The sequence below is a fragment of the Bubalus kerabau genome, chromosome 14, assembly GCF_029407905.1.
Source record: "Bubalus kerabau isolate K-KA32 ecotype Philippines breed swamp buffalo chromosome 14, PCC_UOA_SB_1v2, whole genome shotgun sequence".
Lineage (NCBI taxonomy): Eukaryota > Metazoa > Chordata > Mammalia > Artiodactyla > Bovidae > Bubalus > Bubalus kerabau.
In genome coordinates, this window is record NC_073637.1 from 23,212,002 (window position 1) to 23,230,801 (window position 18,800).

At 44.1% G+C, this 18,800-nt stretch overlaps 1 protein-coding gene across 1 annotated transcript in view; it reads right to left on the reverse strand.

Moving 5' to 3' along the window:
- ST18 (ST18 C2H2C-type zinc finger transcription factor) overlaps positions 1-18,800 on the reverse strand; it is an 82,673-nt gene that overhangs the window by 13,442 nt on the left and 50,431 nt on the right. Inside the window, exons 13-14 of the mRNA XM_055546385.1 lie at positions 12,675-12,920; positions 3,073-3,188 (exon numbers count right to left, since the gene is read on the reverse strand). Of these exons, the coding sequence (XP_055402360.1) occupies positions 3,073-3,188; positions 12,675-12,920 (362 nt within the window). The remainder of the gene's footprint in view (positions 1-3,072; positions 3,189-12,674; positions 12,921-18,800) is intronic.

Here is an 18,800-nt window from a genome sequence, read left to right on the forward strand (position 1 = left end):
CACCCACCTGCCCAGAGTCTGTCCCAGGCACTTCATTCATCTGAGAAGATGGTCACATTCTGTGTATCTTATGTGTGGCTTAAAAATAATGAAAGAGGATAGTTGTTCTGAACAGGTTTACTCCCATAGTTAACAGGTATACCTTGGTTTCTCAGCCATTTATTTTTCTCTGACACTACTAAAATGTTGCTGGGGGTGAGCAGATTAACCCCCGCCCACTCAGTGGCCTTTATGACGGTGCCAATAATCAGAGGAAGCATCAGCTATGTCAGTCATGCCTTCTGATGTTCTAGGCACCCTGCCTTATGGAGAGATTTACCCATGTGTGGAATCAGACTCTGTCCCTTTAGAGGAGTATCTGGGGATAGTCTTATGACATTTAAGATTTCTGAAATGTCACCTTCTCAGTATATTTTTCCTGTAAGCTACTTTCCAATCATTCTCAGGTAGTCTAAAGAAACCATAAGAGTAGAACACCTCCATCTCTCGAGAGATGCCTAATTTTCAGAGCTTGATCTGAGCTAAACCAGCCAGCTCTCTGCCCACCACCTTCTTAAAACATCAGGAAGGAAAATTAAAAACTACAAATATATGCAAACAAAAAAAAGAGAACAATAATTCACATCTGAGCTGAGTTATCCTGCAAGTGCCAGTCGCCCGCTCAACAGAGAAACAGTCTTTTCTGATCATTATGCAGCTGGAATATTCAGAGCGTGAGGGATGGCTTCTAACAGCCTGGGAATTCCCACTTTGGAAATACATCGCCACCTGGTGTGCCAAAACAGCATTGCGTTTATTTTATTTCACTTTAAATTTTATTTCTTTTTTTTTTAATCATCCTTATTAATACTGCCAGGAGAGGCAAAAAAGTGCCAATGATTTTTAAACCAGACAGTGATAAATTACTTAGAAAGTATAATGATAAAGTGTGCATTTAGGAAGTATAATGATAAAGCATGCGTTTAAATAGTGGCTAATTATTTTGTTGAAGCTTTGTGCTTTAAAGAGGTCAAGCAATAAAGCAAAGGCTGAAGGAATGACATAGTAGGAAAAACTGATGCGTTGGGCTCTGATGGCTGGGTTAATTTACAGATCTTCGATGAGAAATCTTACACAGTAACATGTGCCAGTTGGGTGATATGTTCTGGGAAGATTTGCAAAGGAAAGCGTCACAGTTTAGAGAAAGGAAACCAGCTAGTTCCCTCAGTAAGTGGCGCTCAAAATCTAAATGAATTTATGTTGATCCCATAGCATTGAAAAATCTACTCTAGTCAAACAGTTTCTGGTAAGCAATTAAGGCACATTTACCGGTTAGAAACATAAAGCATGATAAGGACTGGGTGAGTTGTTTACAGAACCTGTGTGTGACACAGGTTCGTGGGAGTGTGTGGTACCCACCCCAGTGCTCACCTGTCCTGAAAAAAGAGGAAAACCACAAGGCCTCTAAGGAGTTCTTGTCCTAGGAATTCATGACTACATTCTGAAAATCGTTCACCACATTTTTGGAGCCCTTTCTCTTTGCACCAATGAGAAGGGCCCATGACAACATAATTGCACTTCATTTTTCTCTCCAACATGGTGATGCAGGTTAATCATCAGTTTTTCACACTACATTTAGTTTGAAACAACTATGGAAATTTCCAAAATCTGCCTTCAAAGGATAAACATTGGCCCTTTTTGAGGATCTTTGAGATAATATTGCAGAAACAAAATCCATACAAAAATTTTAGAAACTTGACTAGCAGGCCATGAGGACGTAAGTACCTGGCTGCCCAGGTCACCTCCCAGGGGGTACAGTGATCAGGGACGCTCAGGCATCAGGAAACACTATTCTTGTAAGGGAACCCAATGCTTGGACATTCTGCCTTTTCTGCTTTGACTTGGCTGAACTTCCTATGGCATTTGAAACCACCAAAGGCCCAAGTGGGAATTTTCTGAGCTCTCAGCTCCCATGACCATCATTTTCCTCCTTGTCCCCAGGTCTGTATTCTTTGTGGGTGTCTCTGACCCTCTCAGGTCCCAGCAGGATGCGTGCTCTCAAATTCTGGGATGAGCACTCTGTCCCCTTCCTTCTATATGTCTTCCCCAGGAGCACCATCTCCCAGGCCACACCTCACGTTTGCATCTCTAGTTAACATTTTAGAAGATCTTTCTGACCCCAGACGGTCCCCCACATGCATACGGCCTCAGAAGAACTTTGCACACTGCTCTTCCCCAAATAGCCCAGCACTAGCTCATGTTTCTGCTCAAACATCCTGTGGTCTGTTTATGGAAAACTTGAACCAGGCCATCTTCTCAGGACCCTTGTCCTGCCCCTGCCTTCTGACTCTGTCTCTCTTCAGGCTGCCTGGTCCTGGGGCTCAGCGTAGGGCCTTCTGGTCCACGCAACCCTTCCTGATGAACAACCCACTGCAGCTTGACCAGTATTACCTGCCTGGGTCTTTCAACTCTCCTGAGTCACAGAACTCCTTGAGAATGTAACAAAACCCATGAACTCCCTTCCCAAATAACATTCTGCAGGAAGTTTTAAAAGTTTCTGGGCTTCCCTGGTGGCTTGGACGGTAAAGAATCTGCCTGCATTGTGGGAGACCTAGATTCGATCCCTGAGTTGGGAAGATCCCCTGAAGACAGGAATGGCAACCCACTCCAGTATTCTGGCCTGGAGAATTCCATGGACAGAGGAGCCTGATGGGCTACAGTCCTTGGGGTCACAAAATGTCAGATACAGCTGAGTGACTAACACTCACACAGACTACCTCTAGCCCTAACTTGGCTCCTCTGAGGTCAGGGAATGTCCGATTAAGATCTCTGATCAGAACATAAACATTTCTAATTGTTTTGCATATTTTGTCTTTCAATTTGACTTTTAATTCCCTTAGCACAAGATCAAGTTATGCACCTTTTTTTCATAATCCTCTTAGTTCTGAGTAGAGATCTAGGTACACACAGCATATTTAACTATCGGTCAGTCGAAATTGCCCTAAAACAGTGCCAAGTCAACTCCATAAGCCAAGGTGTTATTACTCAAGGCTTTGATCAGGAGTCTCCATTCTAGAACCACAGGTCACTCACGTGATGAGTTCTTTCTTGAGATCTCTGGTGTGGAGCTTGGGTTTAGGGCTTGGTATGGAGGCCTCTCCAGAGAACTTCTTTTCCTCTAAATTTTCTAGAGAGCTCACTGGGTCTTTCTGGAAAAAAAAAAAAATACAGAAGCACACAAGGTGTTAGGAAACCCTGGAAAAACAATTGTATTTGAAGTCATCGGGGTCAAATCTGAGTTCTGGCTTAAAGACTTAGATGACATCCCCTCACCGGATTTGTACACAAAATAAATAAAATAATAAGGGTACACCCGGACTGCCATGGACCTTTATCCTTGGTAAAGAATGAGAAATTATAACTCACAGACACAATTTTTAAAAGTTCACATGTTGGCAGATAAAACTACAGAGGAATTTCTTGAGCCATGTAACTAAGTTAATATTTTACTATATTAACTTCAATATATTTCGAGCTTTACAGTATAATAAACATTTCCTGGAGAACATGGAAATAATTCTTTATGTACATAGTGTGTGAGTGTGTTAAGTCGCTTCAGTCATGTCTGACTCTTTGTGACCCCACATAATGTAGCCCACAGGGCTCCTCTGTCCTTGGGATTCTCCAGGCAAGAATACTGGAGTGGGTTGCCATGTACACAGTAGGCACTGGTAAAACAAAAGAAATTCTGCAAAAAATGAATCACTAATTTTTAAATAGAGAATTGAGAAATAAATTTAGCTTATTAGAATGTCCTTCCTGATATGCAAATAAAATTTAAACTATTTGCTTAAATGCACAGTGGCTGAGTCCACAATGTCTCGGCAGCGTTTAGCTTGATTTTTCTGGACACCTGTTTTTAGTCTCACATCAATCACTTCCTGTTTTCCTTTACCTCTTTTGCTAAGTTGGTTTTTTCTCATGTTTTTACTCTCTGGATGGACTATCTTGTTGGATTATCATTAATTTTCATGGTCTTCTTTTAAGCTTAGTATTGATCCTGATTTCATAAGGAAATCTCATTGACCCTTTCACATCACTTATTTACCATCTGATATATTATTGTCAGGCAACTCATGATGGTTTCACTCAAACACATAATTAGTTTACTTTTATCGTTAAGCTTATATTCAGTAAATGTAATACTTTCTGGATTTAATATTAAAATCAGGTTAACTACTTTGCCAACAAAGGTCTGTCTAGTCAAGGCTATGGTTTTTCCAGTGGTCATGTATGGATGTGAGAGTTGGACTGTGAAGAAAGCTGAGCCCCGAAGAATTGATGCTTTTGAACTGTGGTGTTGGAGAAGACTCTTGAGAGTCCCTTGGACTGCAAGGAGATCCAACCAGTCCATTCTGAAGGAGATCAGCCCTGGGATTTCTTTGGAAGGACTGATGCTAAAGCTGAAACTCCAGTACTTTGGCCACCTCATACGAAGAGTTGACTCATTGGAAAAGACTCTGATGCTGGGAGGGATTGGGGGCAGGAGAAGAAGGGGACAATAGAGGATGAGATGGCTGGATGGCATCACTGACTCGATGGACGTGAGTCTGGGTGAACTCCGGGACTTGGTGATAAACAGGGAGGCCTGGCATGCTGTGATTCATGGGGTCGCAAAGAGTCGGACACGACTGAGTGACTGAACTGAACTGAACTGAACTATTAAAAAAAAACTGTCTCCTAAATCTCAAAAGTATTGATCCATTTAAGATGAGAAAACAATTTTGAGTTATTGAAGGCAAATCTCATTTAAATTGCATGGACATGACATTGCAAGGGTAAATACAATTTTAATCATTCTGAGTTGACACTCAAAATCAATGGAAAACAAAATCCGTGGATTTTCCCAACCTAAGAAAAATTCTAAGCCTTGATCTCAGTTATAAAGGCAAATGTAATCTCCTTAATTAATTACCTGGACAACAGTTCAATCGATTATTTTACACAAGACCACACAGTGGTGAAAACATGCATGAATGACCTCAAGGAACAGGATCTTCAGAGCAAATTAGTAAAACCTGGTTTGGTCTAATTTCTTTTTTCATATTAAATACTGAGTATTCCATTTTGAATTATTGATAAATGTTTGAAACTAGTAGCAGAAAATCATATACCGCTAAAAAACAAAGAGAAATGGGTGCTTGATGATCGCTGTCTATTAAGGTACAAGGAGAAAGGTTATTTTAATGCTGCTTCTGTGAAATATATAGAAAACAAGTGAATGATGCTTATGCTTTCACATTTCACAATGTGACTAGAACAAAGCAATTCCTAATTATAAGACCTTAAACTGGATACACTATTTTTTAAAAAATATTATTTGCTATTTATTTGCTGGGCTGGGTCTTCATTACTGCCTGGGCTTTTCTCTAGTTGTGGCGAGCAGGGGCTACTCTCTAGTTGCGGTGCGTGGACTTCCCATTGCAGTGGCTTCTCTCATGGAGAGAAGCTTGTGGAGCACAGGTGCTTCAGGAGTTGCAGCTCCTGGGCTCCAGAGCACAGGCTCAGTAGTTGTATCGCACGAGCTTAGTTGCTCCGAGGTACGTGGGATCCTCCTGGACCAGGGATCGAACCCGTATCTCCTGCATTGGCAGGTGGATTCTTTACCACTGAGCCACCAGGGAAGCCCCCAGATACACTATTATCCATTTCATTTGGAGGTGCCTGGATTCAGCGTTGGGTAGTGTTTTCCACTATAATTTACAAAACGTCTTGGCCTTTTACAAATGTATATCCAATGACCTCTTCTGCTAAGTTGTTATTTTGTAATGCTTTTACTCACTGGATGGAATTGCTATTAATTGATCCAAAAGCAATGTTGGATCATTACTAATTTTCATGGCCTTCTTTTCAGTTTAGTACTGATCCTGACTTCACAAGAAAGACAAAAAACAGACTTTGTTTTTCTGTTCAGATGTTAGATTTTTCACAAAAATGGCATAAAGCAGAAAAGAGCTATTTTATTATTTTCTTTGTGATAGAACTTAGCAAAGTATCTCTAAGAAGGCATGTACATTTACAGATGAACATATAAAGGTTATCAGCTGTTGTTTGTTGAATCTGCACACTGTAGAAGACAAGGGAATAAGAGATTCTGAAAGAAATAATCATCTATGAAAGCTTAACTTACTTGACTCAAATACATTCAAAATTAATTCTTGCAGAATATATGGTATTTAACTTAGCACAGTAAAATGTGGTGCTGTTTCAACAGAATAATTTTATTGGATATGACCTTTTAAATATTTTGTAACTTCCTTAAAAAATTATGGACTCTTGGATATGCAATCGCATTATGAAATAATTGTCTCTCCCTTCCTCCTTTTTTTTTTCTTTTGGCTCAGCGTTCTACCTCTAGAAACTTGCAGAGAGCATATGTATTAAAATACAGGTGACCCTCATTATAAGAATGTTTAATTTTGTTACTGAAGCATTGTATATCATATAAACTCCTAAATTGCATACCATAAAAAATATGTCAACATCATTTGTCAGATTTTTTTTTCAAAATTTATAGCATCCTTTTGAAAATAATAATTTATATTGGTGATACATAAGAGAAAATGTGGCATACATATATGTGTGTTTAGAGAGTGCATGGGTGCGATGAAATTCCTTTAATGTACAATAGGAGTTTATATTGATTTTAGTAAAAAGCAGAACATAATGAGAGCATGAATAACAGATAATAGCATCTGGCACTTTTAACATCTGAAGTCTTTGGAGAACTGACAGTTGAACAAAACTGACAGCTCTAGTTATTTCTCAGCACTTTCCTTTCGAGATAGTTTGAGTTTTTTCCAGATTCAGGATTTTTTTTTTAGGGGGCATCTGGACAGGCTATTTCACTGAGAGAGACAGACAATATTTTCTGAAAATTACCACCAAAATTAAGCAACTGTTGTGCATATGAACAAGATAACAATGAATTAGAAATAATCACCCAGTTTCTGGTCATGAGTACAGGCGTGAGTGTTGTGTGGGGTGGGGGGTGGGGAGGTATGGGGGGTGTGGGGTATAGGGGGTGTGTGGTGTGAGGGTGTGGGGAGTGTGGGGTGTGTGGGGGTATGTGGGGTATGAGGGTTTGTGGAGTGTGTGGAGTGTGTGGGGTGTAGGGGTGTGGGGTGTGTGGAGTGTGTGGGGTATGAGGGTGTGTGGAGTGTGTGGGGTGTAGGGGTGTGGGGCGTGTGGAGTGTGTGGGGTATGGGGTGTGGGGGTGTGTGGGGTGTGGGGTGTGAGGGTGTGTGGAGTATGGGGGTGTGGGGTGTGTGGAGGGTGTGTGGAGTGTGTGGGGTGTGGGTGTGGGGTGTGTGGAGGGTGTGTGGGGGTATGTGGGGTATGGGGCTGTGTGGGTATGGGGTATGAGGGTGTGTGGAGTGTGTGGGGTGTAGGGGTGTGGGGTGTGTGGAGTGTGTGGGGTATGTGGGGTATGGGGTGTGGGAGGGTATGGAGTGTGGGGCGTGAGGGTGTGTGGAGTATGGGGGTGTGGGGTGTGTGGAGTGTGTGGGGTGTGGGTGTGGGGTGTGTGGGGGTATGTGGGGTATGCGGCTGTGTGGGTGTGGGGTGTGGAGTGTGTGGGATGTAGGTGTGTGGGGTGTGTGAGGCGTAGGGGTGTGGGGTGCGTGGAGTGTGTGGGGTATGTGGAGTATGGGGTGTGGGGGTGTGTGGGGTGTGAGGGGGTATGTGGGGTATGGGGCTGTGTGAGTGTGGGGTGTGAGGGGGTGTGGAGTATGTGGGCTGTGGTTATAGGTGTGTGTGGAGTGTGTATGGGGTGTGGGGTGCAGGGTGTAGGGGTGTGAGGGGTTATGTGGGGTATGGGGCTGTGTGGGTGTGGGGTATGAGGTTGTGTGGACTGTGTGGGATGTAGGTGTGTGGGGTGTGTGGGGTGTAGGGGTGTGGGGTGCGTGGAGTGTGTGGGGTATGTGGAGTATGGGGTATGGGGGTGTATGGGGTGTGAGGGGGTGTGGAGTATGTGGGCTGTGGTTATAGGTGTGTGTGGAGTGTGTATGGGGTGTGGGGTGCAGGGTGTAGGGGTGTGAGGGGGTATGTGGGATATGGGACTGTGTGGGTGTAGGGTGTAAGCATGTGTGAGGGAGTATGGAGTGTGTGGGCTGTGGTTGTAGGTGTGTGGAGTGTGTGGGGTGTGGGTGTGGGGTGTGTGGAGGGTGTATGGAGTGTATGGGGTGTGGGGTATGAGGGTATGGGGTGTAAGGGGGGTGTGGGGGTGTATGGAGTGTGAGGGTGTGTGGGGTGTGAGGGGGTATGTGGGGTATGGGGTTGTGTGGGTGTGGGGTGTGAGGGTGTGTGAGGGGGTATGGAGGGTGTGGGCTGTGGTTGTAGGTGTGTGTGGAGTGTGTATGGGGTGTGGGGTGTAGGGTTGTGTGGACTGTGTGGGGGCATGTGGGGTCTGGGGCTGTGTGGGTGTGGGGTGTGAGGGTGTGTGGAGTATGTGGAGTTGAGAGCAGCCCAGGTTCACAGAGCACCCTGGGACCCTGAGCAGCATCTCGGCAGAGCTCCCAGGAAGCACAGCCAGGACTATCCGTCCCTGGTTTGCATGGTCACTGGCCATGTTCTGCACCCAGGCTCAGAACTCTGGTCCCACCATCCTGAGATGGCACCTGGTCCTGCCACCCAGGCCCATTACTTAATTTCTATATGACCAAAGAACAGCAAGTTCACTCCATCTGGCTTCAATTTCCTTCTCTAGAAACTTTGGTAATAATCCTGCTCTTCAGATTAGTCAGGAGAATGAGACACTGTACAGAAAGAGCCATCATCCTTATTCTGACTCAGTGTGGCCACCTTCTGCTACCTTCGCAACGAGGACATTGACTACCATCGATTTCTACAAAATAATAACTATTGAGCATCACATTTCTCATTCTGGGTCAGAACAGAATGTGAAAAATACTCTCTTTCTTTCACACACGTAAATCACCTTGGCATGGACTCAGGAACAAAGAGCAGGGGTCAGGAACCGTCCCAGGGCTTACGGTGATTTTGTGTGTGTCCCGCAGGGATAGCGCCCAGCAGTGAACCACCCACGCTCAGACCCAGACAATAGGCACTGAGCTTAAAAACTACCTTGTCAACTCAAACCTAGAGCAAGCTCTAGGACTCCAGGAACTCAGGATCTCCAAAGCCGTCTTTGTTCTTGTTATAACATCGAACTTCCAGTAGCTTGTCAATCCCAGATATCAGATGTGTGCTGTGTGCTAAGTCACTTCAGTCATGTCTGACTCTTTGCGACCCCAGGGACTGTAGCTGGCCAGGCTCCTCTGTCCATGGGATTCTACAGGCAAGAATACTGGAGTGGGTTGCCATTTCCTTCTCCAGGGGATCGTCCCAACCCAGGGATCGCACCCATGTCTCTTATGTCTCCTGCATTGGCAGGTGGGTTCTTTGCCACTAGCTCCACCTGGGAAGACCAGAGGTCAGATACTTAGGTTGCAAGTTGTAGCAGTGAGCCTGCACTAGCAGACCTGAAGGAAGTAAGCTGCTCTGAAAAGAGCAGACGTCTAATCGAAAGGATCCATCTTCCCCATGACTGTGCTGGGATGTCAGCTCCATCAGCGTTAGATAGGAATGGACCCCAGCTGAATCCACAAAGCTGCCCAGATGACTCCTCACATGTTTCTAAGGAGAGAATATTTGTTATGAGACTTCACTTTCTGCTAAGTGATAAGAAGTACACATAGCCAAGGAGGTCCCCAAGGGACCTACTCAACCCCTAAGTGGCAGGAGTGCCCAGAATATAAGGAGTACCCTGCAGACATTGCTACAGACATTATGGTGGTGGTTTACAGCTAAGTCATGTCCAACTCTTGCAACCCCATAGGCTATAGCCTGCCAGGCTCCTCTGTCCATTCCCAGGGATTTTCCAGACAAGAATACTGGAGAGGGTCGCCATTTCCTCCTCCAAGAGATCTTCCTGACCCAGGGATCAAACCCACATTTCTTGCATCTCTTGCATTGGCAGGCAGGTTCTTTACCACTGAGCCATCAGAACCTGTGGGAAATGACACAAAGACCCTGAAAGGGAGCAAGAACCCACTTTGCTTTGTTACTGGCGGGGACTGGACTGGATGTCTGACCCTGTGCAAGCAGAAAGGAGACTTGGGGTGAACAGTGACCATGGCTGGTATACAGTGGGGTTGCAAGGATGAGGAAGAGAAAGTCCAAGCCCCCAGCACATGGCACCAAGCCTCTCCAACATGGGGGTTTCATCCCAGCGGACTCGCCCCAGAACAAGGATGCACTAGCGGCCACTCTGTAAGGGACCATCCTCCGTGCCACACATTTTTGACTGGACCCCACCTCCAGGTCTCATAGCTGGGATTCAGTTCAGTTCAGTTCAGTCACTCAGTCGTGTCCGACTCTTTGCAACCCCATGAATGGCAGCACGCCAGGCCTCCCTGTCCATCACCAACTCCTGGAGTTCACTCAGACTCACGTCCATCGAGTCAGTGATGCCATCCAGCCACCTCATCCTCTGTCGTCCCCTTCTCCTCCTGCCCCCAAGGATTAGGTGCCCTCATTTGGGAGTGGTTTAGGCAGGAGACTGGTTGGCAATAGAGGGGGTCTTCTGGACTGGGGGTGTCCCTGACTCAGAAGAATCACCATCCTTGCTCTCATCTGGGCTGTGCTTCCAAAGGATCCACCCCCACCACCTCATCTCCACCTCAGACCCCAGTGTGGAGTGATGGCAGGTATGAATGTAGGCACATTTCTGGATTTTACGGCAATGACAAAACAAGGTGTAACCTTGGGAATTTGCACAAGCTGACTAGGGAATGCGGAGGAGGACAGAGACACATGTTCACCAATTCTCAATCACCACCTGAGGCAAACCAGCTTCTTACACTTTGCAGGGTCTGTTTTACATTAAAGTTGAATGTGTGTGATTTAATAAAATTTTTCTAAAGTAGTGTTATGATAGATTAACTCAAACCATCCCTAAATACTTGGGTGAACTTTTAAAAGCCAAAGAAAGGACAGTGACTAAGCCCCACATGGCATAATCTAACTGGAACCTGCTGCTGTAGGAGATCCCTGCCCTCCTGGGAAGGTGTGGCTGGTGGTGACGGAGACGCAGACCTGCCTTGGGTCCTGGAGGCTCCTCCAGGCCACCCCCCTCCAGCTATTCTGCATGCCTGCTCGACTGCTCACTCATCCAGGAGCTTGGCTACAGGTTGGTTCTCCTACCAGATGGGTGTCCTACATCCTCAGGGCCAGTCTTACTGGACATGGGGATGCCAGTGAAAGTGTGTGTGGGGGGAGGGTGGAAGGGAAGGACAGAAGGGGAACAGAAAACACTCCAATTTTTTGATCACTGCCATTGACACTGACTCATGCCCAGAGATGTTAAGGAAGATGCTAAAGTCACACAGGGAACTATACTCAGTATTATGTAATAATCTGTAAGGGAAAAGAATCTGAAAAAGAATACACACACACATACACATATATATGCAGAGTGAGTAGTGTTAGTCGCTCAGTCATGTCCGACTCTTTGTGACCCCATGGACTGTAACCCGCCAGGCTCCTCTATCCATGGGATTTCCCAAGCAAGAATACTGGAGTGGGTTGCCATTTCCTCCTCCAGGGGATCTTCCCGACCCAGGGATCAAACCCCAGTCTCCTGCATTGCAGGTAGATTCTTTATCATCTGAGCCACCAGGGAAGCCCATATATATGTATATATATATGTGTATGTATATGTATCTGAAGCACTGTGCTGTACTCTTGAAACTTATATGATATTGTAAACCAACTATACCTCAATAAAAAATAAAGTATATGTTAAAATCAAATTAGCCTCCCTCCAAAGTCTCTGAGCTTCACAAATCTGAAAAAGGGGGATGATGCTTACTTCCAAATGTCTACTTCAGTTCTTCAAACGTGTCAGCTGGCAAGCACCAAGCACTTCCCTAGGACAGACAAAATCACTTGCAGGAAGGCTGGGGTCACATGTGCAGTGACCCAGAGTCTAACCAGTGGAGGGTGTAGCCGTGAACTCTTTGGAATGACACTGAGTCAGGGCTCATCAGACCCACCCCAGGGGGCTCCAGCCATGAGAGGAAGCTGATGGCTTCCTGCGCAACATCTGACTTCCAGGGTGACTCCACCTCCAGAGATAACCCAGCTCACAACTCTGGGGTTGCCACAGCTTGGACACCCGATAGCCAGGATCAGTCCCTGGACTACAGCTCTGCATGGAGGGGTGCTCACACCATCCCTCCATGAAACCACGGAAGGGAATTTGACAAGAAGCATCCCTGTACAGATTTGCTCTCGTGTTCCAGCCTCTGGTGCAGAGACGCATGGGCTCATGGCTCACAGGCTGCCGTGTCCTAGGATAGATGACACCACCTCTCAGTGCATATAACTCAACCCTTAACGGTGATATGACAGACTCTAATGACATCTCGTTTTAGGCAAGGGATGGGAAATGTTGAATTCATTTGTAAATATCTCTTGAAATTTAAAATCATCGCTTTACCAAAATCAAAAACCAGCTACAGAATTACGTGTTATCTAAATAGGATGGTGAGAAATGGTGCAGGAGGAATAAGTGGACCACGCTCTCCGATCTCACTCTGTCTCCAACTTATTGATTGACACTGGAACAGTACCTCTTTCTCCTCCTCTGTCTTCCCGTGGGCTTTGCTATAGTTGATGGGTGTGTCCCAGCCCTCGTGGTCACACAGGGCCTGGTAGAAGGCAGCGTTGACCAGAAGGCTGCTGGTTTTGAACGGGGAAGAGGAAGCGGTTGGAACAGAAGGGTTAGTGGAAGTTAGGGGTGCAGCTTTGTCCAGGATTCGAGCTTTTTTCATGCTTAAGTCCAATGTGCCATTCTCATCCACTTCTATCTCGGCCCCCTGTGTATAACAGGAAACAAAAAAAAACCATGTAAGCAGTTTGCAGTGGTAGCCTGGCCATGTGGGGCTTTTAAGGGATCATTTTAAATGCAAGCTTTTATGGAAGTATATCTGATTTTAAATCTCGCTTTCTGATTCGCTTTGGTTAATGTTCAATTCTTAGGCAGACTTCTCAGAGAAGCCCCATTAGGGAGTTTCGTGTTTCTGGGTTTAAGCAATGTAAGCCTAAATATAAGTAAGATGGTCCAAATACTAAATGTACTGGCTAAATGTATTTTATCTTTTTTTTTTTTAAGTTTAGCTTTAAATCTTCCTTTCTAGTTTGCAGAATTATCACTCCCAATTCATCCTTTAAAGCATTAACACTGGAGTTAATAAAGAGACACACTATCCCCCTCCCAACATGAAAAACATGCAAAAAACAACCAGCTGGGAGAGAATTTTTATTGGGAAATATTAGAACCATATTAGATTACTGTGACAGTGACATTTTACCCTGAGTGACTTGAACCAGAAAAGCTTGGTTAACTCATGGGGGGTGGGCTGGGGGAGGTGGGCAGCGCACGCCTAGTTCCCCCTCGGGGACGTGAGGTGGCAGCTGGCAGCATTACCAGGGTGGGGGCAGGAGGTTAAGTTCTACATTGAAAACTTCAGAATAAAGGTGATTATTTTCCAGATACTCAGTATGAGACTTTAATTCTGCCTCACGACATTTCTCCTCGGGAGACCTTGGCTAAGCTTCGTTTTGTTTTTAAGGTTCAAGTGCCAACAAGGTCCCCATGCATCCTGGCCCTTCTGCAAGTCACGTGCCCGAGGATGGTGTGCACTGTCCTGAATCGTGAACGCTGCCAGACAGTAACTCCCAGGACTCTCGGAGAGCGAGCTTTTTACCCTCCTAAGTGGGTCAAAGGAATACCTTCCCGGGGTTCTCATTGCCGTCCGTCAATTCACAATTAACTTCTAGACAATGTCTCTTCTCTGTTTCTTTTGTCTGGAAAAGCAGGAGACTTCCCTGAATATGTTCCTAAGATCCCTAACAGCTACTTCCCAGGGGTTTATTTTAACCCCACAGTTACACTCTGCCTTTATCCCCTCCCCTACGTTCCCACTGAGATGAGGTCCACTGTACTGTTGCTGAATTAAAAAATAAAAGCATCTCTTCTATCTGCTTGTTTTACCTGCAAAGTTTTTGTTCTCAATCTCTCAGGTAAAGATGCTTTACGATATCTATGGGAGGTAAATACACTTCTAATGTATTTGTACTAAGATGCTTTCGTCCTGTCTTTCTGTCCTTTTTAGTAAATAGTTTAATCTCCTGTGATAGTTTTAAGCCCTGAATTTCACAGTAGAGCTTATCCAGGATAATAACTTAGTAACCACCACATCTTATGCCATCTGTATAATATCAAATACATTTTTATACCAGCATTAATAAACCTTAGTTACAAAAATCCAAGATATTAACCATATCTGTGCTGCACACTCTCTCCACGATACAATGCAGTCTGCCACAAGCACATCAAAACAACTTTTGGCTTCAACGCTGATATGTAACTATAGCAATGAAACAGAGCTATAGCAATCAAGTTTAATGGCCAATGTAAAGTAAAATGCTAAATATTGTAGTTGCTGACATTTTTTTCACAAAAAAATAAAAAACTTGGGTTAAGACTGCACAACCAACATTCACATAAAATTCCAGACCTCTGTGACAGATGGCTTAGGAAAAAGGAGCCACGTGACTGGGCTGCAGCGTTTTATAGTGCAAAACCCATAAATAGTGCAGATTCGAGCTTGCTGAAAAAAAAAAAAAATACCAACTATTCCAAGACAACACTAATATATATTTTAGTTTCTACAGGAAACTAAAAAAAAAAAAAAAAACTTCCAATGAGTAAATGAGAAAAAAAAAAAAACCCCAGAGATTCTGAGTTGTGGTGGTTCTACATCTTGAGTAATTATGGGTTGATCGAAAAAAAAAAATCATTCCTAATGTTTGAAAGAGGTGGTTTTCTGTGCCCCGTGCCCCAGCCGGCTGCTCTGAGCACCTGACTGTGCTGGGGAAGGGGAGGGGGGTAGCAGGCGGCCATGCGGGTACAGATGGGCTTTAAGTGAGCTCACAGATGCACTCGACAATTACACATAGCACCAGAGAAGGGCCCCTTTCTGCCCATGGATGGGTGGATCACACGTTTACTGCATGGATTTCATTCAGAGCAGTATCAATAGACATCATTTCTCTCTGTGCTTGAAACTCCACATGGCAGGGCAGTGAGGAGGGGGTGGTGGTGGTGGGAGAGGCCGTAGGAGGGGGAGAGGACAGCCCTACCCAGACAGGGACCCCCAGCCTGACTCCTAAGATGCTCATTTCTCAAAGGGCTTAGATCTTATTTGAATTATTTGAATTTTAAACTTCTTGAGCCTGGTCTAACACTGCTCATATACTCTCCAACTTCGGAGCAACATCAATGAGCATGTAATTCAGCCACTTCTTAGTTAGAGATATTTCCTGTGAGGTGCTGATTTTCAAAAGGATTGAGAAAGCACATAACATTTTCAAGCCACTATATTTAGGGCAAAAGAAAATGGAAAAATCTAGTGTCGCTGCCTTCAAGAAGCTTATTTGATGCATATAGGACATTTTTAGTGAAATTGACTACAAATTATTATTTTAGTTTATATAACTTATATATAAATTATACAATTATAAATTATTACTCAGCTGAAAGTTGAGGTGATTATCTATTATAAGCCTTATCTGTACTATAAAATCAGTAGTGACTCAGATGTCTGCCAACAGAGCGACAATATTACACTGTACCTATTGACTGGCACATTATGTGATCAGTAAAATGGTAATTTCAAGGACTTTGTTTCAACAGGGAAAAGACTTATGTCACTGAAAGCAGGAGACAACCTGGAATTTTGGCTACACTTACAACTAGGGAAAATGGGAAGAAAATCATTTTCTGAAGAACAAAAGGGAAAACACAGAAATTCTTGCCAGGATAGGCTTAGGGCTCTTTTCCTCAAGTATTTCCCAGGATAATTATAATAGTACATTGTTTCAAAAATAAAAAAATTATCTTACATTCAAAGATGGTGACAAAGTAAATAAAAAAACAAAACTGTAATTTTACTTAAATGTTCTGATTATGAAAAGCATTAACTTCCAAGGCGTTGGTAGAATAAGATAGCCTTGTTTTCCTTATCTGGCATATTTTCCGTTGTTAATAAGGAGAGGTTAACCACCTCCTCGTTTTGTGACAGCGCTAAGGCGAGTGCAAGAGGACGGGGTCTGCGGACGGGGTTCTGCTCCATCTCGCCACTAAGGCTTTTCTGTTCCTGATTCAGGGGTTTTTTTCTGCAGAAACATGTTCTTCATATTGGAAGTCCTCTGAAACATGTTTTCAAAGTAGGCAGGGTACTGAATACAGTTCACTGTGCTATACAGAAAGTCCTTGTTAACGATACCCTGCCTACTTTGAAAATATGTTTCAGAGGACAAGTGTGTATATGTTAACCCCAAGTTATTTATAGCACAGGGCACTCTACTCAATAATCTGTAATGACCTATATGGGAAAAGAACCTGAAAAAGAATGGATATATGTGTATGTACAATTGAATCAGGTTGCTGTATACCATGAACTAAAGAACACTGTAAATCAACTATAATATAAAATAAAAATTAAATTAAAAATCAAATTAATATAAAAAAATAAAATCCTCTTGCTTATCCTCAAAAAAGGGTAACCAGGTACTAACAATAAACAAACTGGGACTTCCCTAAGGTCCAGCGGTTAAGACTCTGTGCTTCTTCTACCGGGGGTATGGGTTTGGTCCCTCGTCAGGGAACTAAGATCACACATACCTCAAAAAATTAAATGCATAAACGAATAAAATAAATGAACTGAAAACATCTTATTCTTACTAAATAGCAATTGAATATTAATATTAATACTATTAAGAGTATGATTCATGAGATATACTAATAGAAATCCTGTGATGGAATTCAGAAGAGAAGTAAGTGACTGAGAGAAGGTATAAAATTCAAGTGTTGTTTAGTCGCTCAGTCATGTCTGAATCTCTATAATCTCATGGACTGTAGCTCACCAGGTGCCTCTGCCCATGGGATTGCCCAGGCAAGAATACTGGAGTGGGTTGCCATTCCCTCCTCCAGGAGATCTTCCTGACCCAGGGATTGAACCCAGGTCTCCTGCATTGCAGGCAGATCCTTTACCACCTGAGCCACCAGGGAAGCTAAATTTATAATCTTTTCCCCTAAATCTTTGTCTGACACTTAACGTCATAGTGAAAACTCTTGGTAGACCAGTAGTTTGTACACCAGGGAATGATAAATTCATCAAGGAGATCAAAAGTTAGGCATGAATTCAAGTTTTATCTCCAACAGTTGTAGCTGTGCCATTTAGGAGCAATTATTTAATATCTCTGCACTACTTTCTTCACCTGCAAAATGAGATGCCATTCAAGTATTCCTGGACTTCCCTGGTGGCTCAGACAGTAAAGAATCCACCTGCAATGTGGGAGACCTGGGTTCGATCCTTGGGTTGGGAAGATCCCTTGGAGAAGGGCATGGCAACCCACTCCAGTATTCTTGCCTGGAGAATTCCATGGACAGAGGAGCCTGGCAGTCTACAATCCATGGGGTCACACAGAGTCAGACATGACTGAGTGACTAAGCACACGGCACGTTATGTGCAGAGGGCTCATTTATAGTGCCTGACACATAGTAGGTATTCGGTAAACAACACAACTGATAATAATCATAATTTGATTGGGTTTTTGGACTCTAAGAGATCTCCCTATGCCGTTCTACATGGAAGCAAAGAGGTGGTTTCCCCATACACAGTGCTGGTTCTCTGAGATCCTGACTACAGTCCCTCAGAGCAGTTCACTCACGTTGTGCAGCAGCATCTGACTTCACATTAAAGTTACTGAAAAAGGCTGATTTTGGATTCTAACCATCCCCAGAGCCACCGGGTTATTTCTGAGAGAAGGCAGCAGGAGTGGAGATGTGATAGCATGTTGTTTCTCGGCCTTGTTCAAGCACAAAACAGACTTTGAACTTTAAACATTTCAAGCAAGTGTCAATTTTTTGTTTTCTTTTAAGGCACACTGTGCATATGCCACTTTGTCTAAACAGGTGGGGAAAACACCAAAACAAACAACAGAACACTTGGCAAGCAGCAGGGATTGGGATAAAGATAGACTGTGTGCCTGTTCCTACCTCTGCTGATGAGGGAGGAGGAGGAGGAGGAAGGTGGGGAGGAAGGAGGATGGCGTGGACCCCGCAAACCCCCGCTGCTCACTCCTCCTGCTGCCTGGTTGTCCTCAGCCCTGTGCTTATCTCAGGAGCACCATCTCCAGACTCAAGGAGGAATGTCTGAAGCTGTGGTCCATCTATGTTTTGCAAATTCACAGGAATTCCACATGGAAATGAAGCACAGGCTACAAATCTCAGGACCAAGGACAGTTCCAGTATCACACTATGGCTCATGCTTCAAACAAAAGTGTCTGTAACCACAATGATCTCCACTTGGTATTGCTATTACTAATTTTTCTCTGACTTGATTTCTCAAAAAGATACTTAAAACACCCACAGGTGATTTAGGCAGTGTGGATATGCTGTGTAAGTGCTGGATTGGATTTTAACAGGAGCAGTTCTTTCTAAGATCTACTTTTAGGATGCAGTGAATGTGAGCTCAGGCAGCAACTGAGAGCGTTTGCACCTCCACCCAGGGCTGGGAGGTGAAGGAGGTGTGTGGGGTAGGCAGACACTCAGGCTGAGAAACTCGGAAAGGAGAACACTTCAGAATGTTCATAACATTCTTCATTGTTTTTGGAAGAGGTTCTCTTGC